This window comes from Heliangelus exortis, chromosome 1, assembly GCF_036169615.1.
Source record: "Heliangelus exortis chromosome 1, bHelExo1.hap1, whole genome shotgun sequence".
Classification (NCBI taxonomy): domain Eukaryota; kingdom Metazoa; phylum Chordata; class Aves; order Apodiformes; family Trochilidae; genus Heliangelus; species Heliangelus exortis.
This window is the reverse complement of record NC_092422.1, coordinates 111,674,764-111,688,376: the sequence shown is the minus strand read 5'-3', so window position 1 is coordinate 111,688,376 and position 13,613 is coordinate 111,674,764. Positions and strand designations below refer to the sequence as shown.

At 41.0% G+C, this 13,613-nt stretch overlaps 1 protein-coding gene across 1 annotated transcript; it reads left to right on the top strand.

Moving 5' to 3' along the window:
* Nucleotides 1-1,722: 1,722 nt before the first annotated feature.
* On the top strand, nt 1,723-12,953 carry NIT2 (nitrilase family member 2). The gene is made up of 10 exons (XM_071758518.1): nt 1,723-1,860; nt 4,067-4,185; nt 6,630-6,750; nt 6,877-6,965; nt 8,520-8,613; nt 9,540-9,614; nt 10,059-10,137; nt 10,747-10,845; nt 11,884-11,939; nt 12,226-12,953. The coding sequence occupies exons 1-10, from the start codon at nt 1,746-1,748 to the stop codon at nt 12,312-12,314; spliced, it is 936 nt and encodes a 311-aa protein (XP_071614619.1). The 5' UTR covers nt 1,723-1,745; the 3' UTR covers nt 12,315-12,953.
* Nucleotides 12,954-13,613: the final 660 nt, after the last annotated feature.

Here is a 13,613-nt window from a genome sequence, read left to right as displayed (position 1 = left end):
CCTAAGTTCTTATATGGTATTTCTGCTGCCACATAGTGTAAAAGGGAGAGAGGCTTGCCAAATAGCTGCTGCATCCCTTCCTCATCTGCAGTCATCCACTGTTGGTAATTCTGCCATTCTTTGGCTTGGTAAGTTTGGGATGAGCTTCTCAGAGGCGTGGGCACACTGAAGAGTTTCTCTGTCACAAAAGGTTTGTACCTGCTGTAAGCAGTGGTGGCTGTGTGTTTTGTGGTCCTTACACGCTTCTCATCCTTGATCTCTCTGCACATGTTTCCTGAAGGTGAACCATGTCTTGAGAGACTGATCACCCTGCTTTACCCGTTTTGGTTTATTCTTGCCCTTTCTGCTGTCACGTGCTTCCAGTTTGTGAACATGCTCTTGCATGAGAAATACAACCTCTGAAGAACATGGATCTGCAGTTCTACACACACCCTTTTTTAAAAGCCTGAAATTGTACAACCTACACATGAAGCAGTGTGGGGTGAAGGGGAGCACTCCGTGTTTAAAGCTAGTAATGAAAACAGCATAGCAGGTAGTGGATTGGCTTGTACCTTAGGAGATTCACTAGGAATATCCCTGGTGAATGGGTTGTCTGTAAACTGGTATAGTTTGGATGAGCTCTTAATATAACCTTAAGACTGATAAGGGATTGCATACGACTGTTAAAAATGACCGAGACTCAATATTCTGTTAATGGTTTAATTTAATTAATAAGATTGAAATTGCAGTGAGCAAAACAGCGCTGGGTGCATGGGGAGTCTCCGCTCCACTCACACGCATGCTTCTAAAACTCTAGAATTACCTTATATTGATTACAATTCTATGAATATTAAAAAGGAGTGGGTTTACCTATGTATTCATAGGGATTACATCATGTTATTACAATATTCATGACAGGTGGAGTCCTCTCTTGGGGAGATATCGGGGGTCGTTAGGGGCTCTTTGGATGAAGTAAGAAGTCTTCCTCAAACTTGAACCCTTTACCTTTCTTGTTTTCTCCAACTTCATTATCTTGTTACAGAGCAAAATTAGACCCTAGCTATAATTTTTCCCTTATCTGCTTAAATGCCTTGTGCCATTTTTATGCTGTCTCTGTGCAGATGTTCCCATTCTTTTGGTGCCCAGTTAGTCTTGGCAGTGCCTTGTTTTAAGAACAAGACCCACGCTTCAATTATTGCCAAGATAGAAGTTAGTCTCGTTAAGGCCTTGTGTTGCTTACACTGTTTCTGTGGAAAATTATAGGTCTCAATTGCTTTGTCTAGCCCCATATTCACTTTCTTCTTAGTTTAATTCTGAATTTACTGGTTAGGAATACAAATTAATTAACATCATATATCACAGGGCTGTGAAAATAGGATGTGGGTACATCTGTTCAGATTTTGGTGCACAGCTGTGCTTTTGCCTGGTGTTGAATTGGCACCGTCGGAGTACTCCCAGCTCCCTGACATCCGCGGGGGGTGAAGCAGGAGTAAAAAAACCTCACTGGAGAGCGGCGTAGGGGATGCATCCCGGGCTCCCTCAGGTTGCGTCAGCAAAACTGGGGGGAGAAGTGCTGTGAAGTCGGGATAAGGAGCTACCCTACCTTTTTAAAAACAGCAATAGGAGTCATTTTTAAACAAATCCCATTGCAAGCCCTGCTGGGGAGGTGCTCCGCTACTCTCCCGCCGGAGCGCCGGCCCGCCTCCCAAGGGTTTGGCTGGGAGCTGTGCGGCGAGGGGGAACGACTAAGGACTACATTTCCCAGCATGCCGCTGCCCGGGGGGAGGCCTCCACGCATGCGCCCTGCAGCGCCGCCCGCCTCTATCAGCGTTGGCGCAGGGGCCGCGGAGGGGATGCGGGCGGCGCGCGGAGCCATGGCCAGTGAGTGGCAGCGCGCGGAGTAACGGTTGCTCCAACCCCTCTCCCTCCCTCCCGCTCCGTTCTCTTCCCCGCCGGGCCCGGCACCGCCCGGGACGTGGGGGGAAGCCCCGTCGTGGGGTCAAACCTAAGCCCCGGCCTCCTACCCCGGGCCTCGGCTGCTGGAGAGGGGCCGCTGAGCCCGCTGACCCTTCACCACCTGCCCCGGGGGACTCTCCGGGCCGAGTCTCTGCCAGACCCCTCGTCGTCCACACCGCGGCCCTGTTGTGGGTGGTGGCATCGTGGGGAGGCAACCGAGGAGAAGGGTCCGTGGGCTGGCTGCTAACCCCGCAGGTGGCCCCTGCTCTGCTGCGGACTGGAAAGGCCGCGGTAGTGGGGGCCGTCTCTGAGCTTTTTGGGGGGTGTGAAATAACGCAGGTACCGGAGGGAGCGGCACCGGGACTGTCAGAAAGGTAGAAGCCGCTGGCCGTGTATCTCGGTACTGCTGCATTGGTCCGCTTGTCAAGGAATTGGATCCGAACAAACCAGACGTGCTTAGTGTCTGAGGTTTTCCCCCCCCCCCCCCAAAAAAAAACCCCGCCCCAAATTTATAGTGATAAAAATGCAAGCCGTTCTTTTACTCTGATACACTTTTACCTAGTTATGCTTTTCATTGCTACAGGCTTATCCTAAGAGTTGCTTTTAATGAAGTGTTTTGAGGAGGTTGAGCCAACCCCAAAGACATCATCTTCAGCCTCTACAGTACTATTGCATATTTCTATTTCTCTTTCTTATGCATTTTAAAAGAGTACAAGTACCTGTATTCTGCAGTGACTGAACTTTAATTTTGCCCTTTAGCAAGCTAAATGTGGGAAAATAAGATTGATGGCTTCCAGGTGTTCAAGACATGATGGGAAGGAAGTTGGTTAAAATTTTTCCAAGATGCTCTTTGGTTGTTGTTGGGGTTTGTTTTGGTTTTGGGTTTTTGCAAATGTGAACTTGTGCTGACATGCAAATCTACCTGTCTGGCTTCTCTGAGCCAAAGTGCTACACAAATATGGGAAAATTTTAGATGTCTTCCTTGGATGGTTCCCTTGGTGGGTCTGGAATCTGTGGCTACACCTGTAAAAAAATCTCAGTGGAGCTTTGTTTACTCAATAAACCAAATACTGAGTCTCTCACATGAAGAGTAACAAAGTCAGCAGCTAATAATTTACCTAACCTCTAGAAATTGGCTATCTACTGATGTGAGAATTAAAGTAGCAAGAAAGATAATTCTGCTTGACTGTTCCTCACCTGATCTCATCTTCACTTGAATCAGTTCTTCCTGTTTCCCTGACCACTGGGGCTGTGTTGCTTGCAGCCTTTTCTGTATCCTGTAGTGATGCTTGGCTGTATGACAGGGCAGTTTTCCAGAGGATAGAGGTGCTTTGAAACTGGCATACTCTATGAAGCCAGAGATTATTTTTTTAAAAAGGAGACATTACCTGCTCAGGATGTGTTTTCCTAGACACCAAGGTACTAGGAGATTCATTGAAGGAAGTCCAAGGGGTGTGCACAGTATTTAATTTGGTCTCTTGCACTTGTGTGCTTCAAGAGCCTACAAATTTAAATCCTGTTCAGCTGCAGTAGTGACAGTGTTGATAATGTAGCCATCTCTTGGCTAGAAGCCAGATTGCAAAAAGAATATCAGGAGGGATATTACTGGGTTTTACAAGCTTTTCCCAGGCTAGGTATGTTTTGATGGGTAAAAGCAAACTTTTCCTGTATTTGGTGCTTTCAGGATTATCCAGTCCTTTAGTTTGCTAGAGGACATGCAGTGTTCAGCTGGTGCCAGGCACAACAAAAAGATGGACTCAAAAGTGTGCAGCAAACTGGGAAGGAGAAAGTGGGTCTTCCTTTCTGGCACACAGAATCTTACATTACAGTTTGGGCTGGGTGGTGTTGCTAAGAGTTGCTAACATGTGGACACTGTGATCCTCAAGCTGAGCAGAGTGGTGTCAATGCATGTTTCCCATTAGCAAGCCTAGGTTTGAATGTTCTCCCTGCCTTGAGACTGTTGCCAGAGTCATAGACTGCAAAATGAGCTGCAATGGTTTGTGTTTATGTTAATATATGGACAATATATATAAGTTAATTTATTTTTTACATGCTCATTAGTGAATTTAAATTTTTAAGAGTTTTTCCTGGGAGGAATTCTGCTGACCAATTTTTTCTTTTCTGCCATTAGACTTCCACCTGGCTCTTATTCAGCTTCATGTATCTGCTGTTAAGTCAGATAACCTTCAAAGAGCCTGTGGACTGGTGAGAGAAGCATCAGCTAAAGGAGCAAAAATCGTGGCTCTACCTGTGAGTAAAGATGTGGCTTACTCAGCATATGTACCTCAAACCCTTGGAAGCCTCCTTCTAAATGCTTTATATATTCTTGTTTCTCTCTGGATACCTTAGATGCTTTATGAGGCTCCAAAATAGGAAAAAAAAAGAACAACCCACGATTTTTTTTCCTTCCCCTTAAGAGGGGGAAAACAAGAAGAAAAAAATAAAGTGTGAATTTAGAGATGAATGAAAACAGTTATACAGTGACTTTCTTTGCCATAATCATTCCACATAATATAGTACGTGAGGAACAAAAGAGATTGTAAAATTTTCCAGCACGTCATTTGTGGCTGAATTATGATTAAAATTTTTCTCCTTCAGCTTCCTTGTGTGGGAACACAAATAGCCACTTAAAATTATTGATATTTCTGATTTACTTTTTGGACTTCAGACTTGATTAGCTGCTGAATTTTTACACAGATCAATGTTCTGGCAATGGGGTGCAGCTCTGATCTTCTCCTCTCTTCCTGGGGCTGTATGTGTTACCACTGTGCCCTGCAGCATTTGACTCGGGAGTGCAAAGTTCTCTGGGTAAACTTTTGTTCTGAATGTTTTACACACAGAATGTTTCCCCTGTTACTGTCAGAAGCAAAGTATTAAGCAATCTTCCCAGCTCCTCTGTGTTAACACAGCTCTCATGTTGCAAATATGACCTTTAATTATTCTGGCTGGGCCTCCTACATTGAGATTATCTATTATTTGTGACTTTCATCATGTGTGCAAACACTGAATTTTCCAGACCTATTTAGTTGAGACACTCACTTTGCCAATTATAATTTATTATTTCAGAGTAAATCTTCTCAAACAAGGGCATGGTATTTCAGAGACTCCTAAGAGGTAAATTTTGTAGTGGCATTAGGATGTGGACATGAAATACTCCCTTCCATTCTTTTTTAAAGTCATACTACTAAAAGAACAGAAGTAACTTGCACTGACTGTATAATCTACACCTTTGCAGAAGTGTACAGCAGTTTTCCTGTGACATGTTCTTGATGTGTGTTTTCATTTTTGAACCAGGAAAAAATGGTGAGAGGAAAAGGGTTTATATTTCTGTATCCATAATCATTACAGAGTCCATTTGAATCTACACATTGATAGAAAGCAATTGAAAGATCTACCTCTGTCTCATTACTACTTTGAAGAGCACAGGACTAGGTGACCTGTGCAGACAACACACACTTTTGTTCCAGTGTCAACTTAAGAGCAGTCCCATGCAGTGCTACAGCGAGCTTGCACAGAGCTCTGCCTGTTCTGTTGAGCCTGTGGTTTTAGAACCACCCACAATGACATGGCAAGTGGCAAGGCGAAGGTGGAGGCAGCTGGTATTGCTTTCATCTCTTTGAAGTTCAGTCCAACTTTCAAAAATCTGGGAAGCTCATTAGCCAGCCTGCTGCAGGTTAGCTGGCACCTACTGGCTCAGTGTCTGTATGTGAGGCAAAAACATCCCTCCAGTTTTGATTCAGGTATTCCAGTTCAGTAGACTCTGTTACAGTTGTTGAGAAGTTTGCTTGAGCACTTAAGGCATAAATATTTATTGTGCTATTGCAAGCTTAATTTTTCTAAATTTTTTTTTTTTTTGGGGGGGGGGGGGTGCGGGAGAGGGCTATCTTGTTACAACTTCCAGTGAGCAAAGGTAACAACTGAGGCAGATGCTTGGGCTGGGAATCACTTGTTGGAGATTAGTTGCTGTTACTGTTTGATTGGCTATCTGTAGCCTTCAACTTTACTCTTTTAGGGGACAAAAAAGGCTTTGTGGGTTTTCACATCTTCACAGAGCTGGGAAATATAACACAGAGCAGAAGTTCTGGATCTTGGGCATCTCAAACACCAGTAGCCACCTAGGTCAGGCATCTAAACTGCTCTGTCATGTCTAAAGATTACATTCCTGCTTTGAGGCGTAGCAAATCTTTAACTAGAGCCTAGGGCAGAAAACACTTGTTCTGTTGTGAGGAAATAATATTTAAAGGATTGTTTTAATGGATAAGTAATTTTAAGAAGTGCATGTTTTTGCAAGGGTCCTTTTAAAAATGAAGAAATCGTGGGCTGTGGGTGAGCAGGAGCATGTCACAGTTTTGAGAGGATCCAACATAGCTTGTAACTTGTCATATGAGCCACATGGCTTGTTCTGATGAGAACATCCCTTGTGATCTTCCTAAGTCTAGACTGATAAATGTGCCAGCCTTGTTATTTGCAGCTTACATGTGCTGTTTGGCATGCATTCGTACCACCACACCCACTGCATTTTTCCTGATTGTTAAAGATTTTTGGGCCTCCTGATATTTTCTGGTTTGCTTATTGAGCTCCTGAAAATAAAGATTGTACAAGAACATTGACAGAGAGGAGTTTGAAAGGTCAAGTACATCTTGCAGTGGTGCTACTGGATCTTAACATGTTAATTTTTTTTGTCCTAATTCTAGGAATGCTTTAATTCTCCATATGGAACTCAGTACTTTAAGGAGTATGCAGAGAAGATCCCTGGGGAATCAACACAAAAGCTCTCAGAAGTTGCAAAGGAGTGCAGCATATATCTCATTGGAGGTAGTATACTTTTAATGACCACCTCATTGATGGAAAAATGGGCAATGTCTGTTAGTGTCATTTGATCAAAATTCTGTATAATACAGTGTATAATACAGGGAAATCTTTATTCTTGCCTTTACAAAGGATCCATTCCAGAAGAGGATGATGGAAAGCTGTATAATACATGTACTGTCTTTGGGCCTGATGGTGCTATGTTGGCAAAGCATAGGAAGGTAAGATGGCAGAATATTGTTATTAATAGATTTCACACTGGTGTTGCACAAATTATTTCATGTGTGCCTAAAGGTGATGTGAATTAGTTGAATCTTGCATTAATTAATTAAGCTGTCTATTGTCAGTAAAGCATGCAATTTTTATTTGGGACATGTAAATACCCTGTCCAAAGGTGGTCATAAATTTGCTCTTGATATGGTTGACAAAGAAGGCATAATTGACATAATTATGCAGAAGGCATAATTGGCTTTTCCCAGATGCTCAGAAAATGGTGGTGAAGAGTAAATTCTGGTATACACACTCATCTGTGTACCTTGGTCTAGGTCTAAAACCTGGTGCCACCTAAGTGGGATCAGGATTTTTGTTCAGATTCCCAATGGATTTAGTTCTTCTGTTATAGTAAATACAGTTCTTTACATACTTCATGTGCTGTATGTATGACTACTGCAGACAACTGAAGTCCAAGTTTCTTAGTTAAGCTGTGTCTGCTCTTTGTGGTAGATGCTTGCCTACTGTCATCTCCCACCTGGACATTGCTTTGTGCCTTCTGAGAAACTCCTTCCTATTCATAACTGGAGAGTTATCCTTAGATGAACAATGACTTATTTATTTCAAGAAAAACAAAACAAAAGAATAAAAAGTTACATGGAACAAATGAGGTGGTGCTTAATACCTGTGGGGGGTGCAGATACTAACTTTTCCAGTTAACTGATTCTGCACTTAGATACATTATTAGATCCCTTTCTGAAATACCTTGTTGCCTTACATCTGTCATGCCACACCAGTCTACAAACCCAGTAGTGGTCTGCAGAATGAGTGCAGATGTGTGGTGTGTTGAATATGAACAAATTATAATATAAAACCAGATGTTTCATCAGGAAGTTCCTGTCAGAAACAGTCTTCCATTGCAAAGGAGGAATAAAGACTATGCAAGGGCTAAGAGGCTTCTGCATACCTGAAGTAATGGGAACTTTATGAATTTGTGAAGGTGTTTTGTGGAGAAGTTTTGCAGAAATGGGACTCAGAAAGAAAAATATCACCTGCTTTAAACATACTTTAAAATCATACTGACAAATTTAAGACATTTTATATGCATCTTTTCTTTTGCAAAATTACTCATTAGATCAAGCTATCCAGCTATTTTGAAGGGGTTCCTTCTGTGAAGAACTAGAACCATACTACAAATAAAATGTTGTATTTTTAGCTATTTTAACTACTTTCTATTACTGCATAGCAAAGAACAGGACATTGTATTAATCATCTGATATGTGCATCACTTGAGTCGGAGGGATTATATGTGTTGCTTAAAATGGCCAGTCTTTTTTTTTTCCCCCAATAAATTTATATACATATATAAATACTTCTGTAAAGAAGAAAACTGCTTCAAATCATCTTCTGGAGATCTCACAATCTTGAGCAATGTTTAGTTGGGATACTGTCAAAAGAGTAGTCTAGTTAATGGTAACTAGAGAACGTTTGAGCCTAATAGAAAGAGGCTCAAAAAGCAAACAGATAGATGTTATTAATTATTTTTAATTGTACTGTAATTACAGGTCCATTTGTTTGACATAAATATTCCTGGGAAAATACAGTTCAAAGAGTCTGAAACACTGAGTCCAGGGAATAGTTTATCCATGTTTGATACTCGTGAGTATAAGACAAACCCTCTCTTTAAGGAGCTCTACAACATTAGCACCACAGTTATTCTGGAGTTCTCTTCCCCCTTCTCCTCCCCAGCAATGGATTTTTAGACTATCATCAGATTTACATTAGGCATTTGACAACCATGACAAACATAGTTTAAGTTTGTTCCAAGTGCATGGGTAACTTAAAGGCAATGTGGTATCAAAAGGTCAGAGTAGAAAGGGTCAAAGCATACACTATGGCATTTCTCTTGATAAGTAGTGGTCATATTCATTTGTTAAGGAGAAGTTACTGTATTTTTAACAGCAGTTACATCTTTGAAATGGTTCTTATAAAACATGGGTTGGAAAATTATATATGTAGCAAAGAGTTACACAGGTACATTGTTTTATGCAAGGATGATATAATAATGGAGACAACTAACTGTAAATCCCATTCCAATGTTCTTGAATCAACCACAATCAGATTTTAAAAGCCAGACACCTGCTTCCCCCCACTAGTGTTGATGAATTGACACATCCTGTCTACTGAGCTTTCTAAAGAGTCTTGTCTACCATGGTCACTTTTTCCTCCTTGCAGTGTGCATGCTGTGCTTTCTTTGGTCAATGGAGAGTAGTGAATGCTGTCTTGTCTTGAAAATATCTGAAAAACCTGTAGCTAAACCAGAAAAAAATACATTACACAAAGCCCCAGTATAACACAATTTTACACAAATGACTGTTTTTACACTTTTCCTCTCACCATGAAGCATGAATTCTCCCCCACAAACAACCAATGGTTGTTACATACAAGGACACTCATTTAAATATAGCTCCTCTTGTTACTGTGAGGCATCTAACAGCTGACAGGATGGCTACAGGAAGTCTTGTTGTTGCTTTTGTGTACTTGTGATAGTGATATGACTGTTGTCTCTTGTGTTTTGAGAACAGCATACTGTAAAGTGGGCCTGGGCATCTGCTATGATATCAGATTTGCTGAGATGGCTCAAATCTACGGACAGAAAGGTGAGGCTGGGACACCTAACAGAGCATGGTTAACCCAAAGGCCTGAACAATGTAGGGCTGTTTCAGGGTGCTACATACTGGACAATCTATGTGATAGGGCACTCTTACCTCACCCAGTAGCATAAAATCCATCTTGTGGCCTAAACTTTTGTTATTCAAGCTAGTGTCTGATCTTCTTGTGTTAAGTAACAATCATGTCCTTATGCACATTTGCTGATGGAATGATAGAGTTGGGTAGGGCCCCACACTTGTATATCCCAGAGCTTTGCTGACATAAGTAATCACACATGTCATACATGGACAGGCTCTGTTTGGTTCCATTTTGGGCAGAGGTTGGGAAGTACTGAAAAAAAACCTCACTTTGAGTCTCAATGTGAAGGCCTATTCTAGGTTAAACTACCTTCCCCTTAATGATGGTTGGGTTCTCATTTTCTTTTAACAAAGGTTGCCAGCTGCTGATATATCCAGGGGCTTTTAACCTGACAACAGGACCAGCTCACTGGGAACTGCTACAGAGGGGAAGGTAAGAACAGCATATCCTGTTCTGGGGAGAACTGTAGCATGTGGAACTGAACTGTTACTGTGTTCCAAATGACACTATGCACTTTCTCTGTCGGGGCTGCACCATTCCTCAAGCCTTGCATGGGACACTAAAATGATTTTGCTGTCAAGGAGAAAAGAAGGAAATGCTTATCCTTTGCTGCTGCCAGCCCCTCTGTAGTTAAGCCCTTTCAAGGACCTTTTCCCCACAATTCTGTAAGCACCCTTCACATGCAAACTCCTAGACAGAAAAGCCAATAATGATTTGAGAACTGCTCTAATTACAGATAGAAATAGACCCTGAGATTCCTGAATGCAGTATGGTTGATTTATTTGGTCAGCTTCAATCAACTTTGCTATGTAGTGAATGAACATGTAATGCATTCTACCCACTAACTCTGGAACACATGCTCTTTCCAGACTCTGCTTTCTCTCACCTTTGTATCATTTACAATTTTGTCTGATCCTTAGGAGAACACATAGCTTGCCCTTCAGAGTGAATGCTTTCTCTTCTGCTTAGTGAACTTGTGGTATATATAAGAAAAAAATCTATTAACTTTATCTTCCTCCCCTCATTTTTCTGTGAACACAGAGCTGTTGATAATCAAGTCTACGTGGCTACTGTATCACCTGCTAGAGATGAAAAAGCATCATATGTTGCCTGGGGACACAGCAGTGTAGTAAATCCATGGTGAGTTCCCACCTTTTCTTGGTAAAAAAATATATGTTTCTTGATGGTGACATTTCAGTTCTATATAAGAATCTACTCTTAAAAGGCACCTTAGATGTAAGCCTACATTCTTAAAATCATCCTCATCTGACTAAGAGCCAAGAAACTAAAACTAGCTTAGTATGTATTTTTCATGGTAACAAAGAAGCTACATAGTACTGATATTTAGCATTAGTTAAGCTGCTGACCTTTTCAAGTTGTCTTTGAAGTTGGCTCCATTATCTATTATGCATTATGGTAATTCTCTGTGCAGAACTGAACCATCTTAAATGGCTTACACAGAACTATTCTGTTTCCTCAAAGAGCAACACTACTTTGACATAAGAAAGAGCATGAAGAATGTCTTCAGCTAAGTAAGAGACATATTCTGTCTTAAGCAGAAGTCACATAGGTGCACAGGAGGTCAAAGCAACCAAAACTTCAAGCAGTTGTGGTTTTGTTCTTTGTTTTTGTTTGTTTTTTTTCAATTAAATCCATTAATAGTTTTCTTTCAGGAGACTGCAAGGTAAGAAAAGCTGTCATGAGGTTTTAACTTTGTATGATGAAAGCAGTGACAGAACATCTAGTGGGAGACGTAAATAATGTTCAATAACTCATGCAAAGTAATAGTATATTCCTATTAAAATCCAGTGGGATCTGAAGGAGAAAATGTTAGTTTTTTGCCATGTATGGCTGTCCCTGGGGAAGTTGTTTCTTTCCCCTTGAGGTATATTGCATGCTCACATGCACTAGTTTTCATTGTTGCTTTTACAATTCTTTATCTTCAGAAGCATAGTAATGTTAAGTATGTATGCTACATAAAATGTGCCATCTATAAAGCCTGGAAGCCATTTCTATCATGCCAGAGTTCTGAATTATAAGACTATTTTTAGTACAGCCCTGTCTTTACAGCTGTATACATCAAGGGTAGGAACTCCCCTTTTTACAAATAGCAGCAACTGGACTGATGCCTTCAGACTTCTGTGTTAATGCTGTGAACAAATGTGCTTAATTTTGCAGGGGTGAAGTCATAGCCAAAGCTGGGGCTGAGGAAACAGTTCTATACACAGATATAGGTAAGAGTAAAGGGTTTTCTTCTTACTTTCTTCCTTGAGTACAGGTCATGAGATTAAGGAGAGACAGTAAGTTTTTGGCTTGCATGGGCAATTACAGATGATGCAGTGTTCTCATCCCTTCTCCACCCTTGCCACATGAAAGCAAGAATAAGCAGCACTAGACTAAATCTTTCCAGTTTCCTTATGAGGAAATTGCCACCTTAGGAAAGAGCAAAGTTTAGGCTTCCTTCAGCCCTGGCTTTCCTTTTTGACTGCTGTTTAATAGCTCTTCCTTCCTCTTCTGCAGATCTGAAGAAACTCACAGAAGTACGTCAACAAATTCCTATTTTAAGCCAGAAACGTTGTGATCTCTATAGCATAGAGATGAAAAAGTGAAGCTGGGTAAATAGGGAAGATTCAGCTGGCAAAATGGCTGCTGCCTTATGCAAGTTAATTAAAAAAAAAAACAACAAACCAGAAGCAAAAAAAAAAAATCAAACAGCTTGGTGGTTTGAGTCTAAAACTGATAGTATGATTCTAACAGAACCTTAAGAAAACTAAGTATGAGAGAAGATATAATAGTATTTTTACAGCCAAGATAAAGATGGGGGTGAAATCAGTTCAACACAGTAGTATCTAACGTTGCTTTTTTATGGATGACAATGTTTCAGTTACTTTTGGGGGCTTTTTTTGTAGAAAGTGGGTCATTGTTCTCTCTGGAAATCCTCTGAAGGCAGCTTTGGTACTTTGACTTTTTCAGTGACTTGTCAGATGATCTGGAAGCATGATGCTTCCATCTCTGTCCTTTGTAGTTGTATGTGCCTTAACAAGGTTCCTTAAATGCCCAACTTCTAACTTGGAAAGCTTAAAATTTAACAGACTAAGCAGAAGAGACAAATTCTGCTCTGTACTATTTAGGAACAATTCAAGAATCTGCCAAGGAGAATTACTGCTACAGAAAAATCTGTGATAGATTTTGGTTTGAGTGTCTTGCCTGGATTCTTTGTATTAAATTAACTTCTGCTTATTGCTGAAGTGATGTGGGTTACTGTGTGTGGGTTTGTTTTGTTTTTTTTTTTTTTTTTTGTTGGTTTGGTTTGTTTTTTTGTAAAGCAATTCACACATCACCACACCTTTGCTTTTTATACTTACCATTCCTTAGCATAATGTCTGAGTGGGCTTTAATTCTGCTGCCTGGCAGACTTCATGTGAAGAGGCTGAGGGGAGGCAGGCAGAAGGGGTACAGGTCACACCACTTTGCTCACAGTTCATTAAGACAGGTAACAGAACTGCTCAGTGTTTAAGTGCACTGCTGCTGCCAAAGGCCAGCTCCCATCAGCTGTTTCAGGAGGGAAACACTCCTTAATTGTTCTTGCTGAAGAGACCAACAAAGGGATTATTGAAGATTGCTTTAAAACCAGCTCAGTGTTTTGGCATTTGGGATTTTTTTTCATAGGACACCTTAGTGTTCTAACGTAAAAAGATTTTTAAAAACCCAAGCCCTCTGAAAATTCTCTCTTTTCTACACAGGCTGAATAAAAAAATACACAAAAACCCCCTCCAACCTCTTCTGCTTTTACCACTAGGCTTTTAATTTTCCAGCAGCAAAAATGACAGAGCAAGAAGGCTAAAGGAGAGTTCAAAATAGAAGAAAGTGAGGAGGGAGCTCACTAGCTTCACCTTACCTTTTTATCC

Excerpts from the sequence above, each read along its gene's own strand:
- NIT2 (XM_071758518.1), top strand. The coding sequence starts at position 1,746 with ATGCCGCTGCCCGGGGGGAGGCCTCCACGCATGCGCCCTGCAGCGCCG. Across the intron at positions 4,186-6,629 it reads CAAAAATCGTGGCTCTACCT|GAATGCTTTAATTCTCCATA; the intron begins GTGAGTAAAGAT and ends TCCTAATTCTAG. Across the intron at positions 6,966-8,519 it reads TGTTGGCAAAGCATAGGAAG|GTCCATTTGTTTGACATAAA; the intron begins GTAAGATGGCAG and ends CTGTAATTACAG.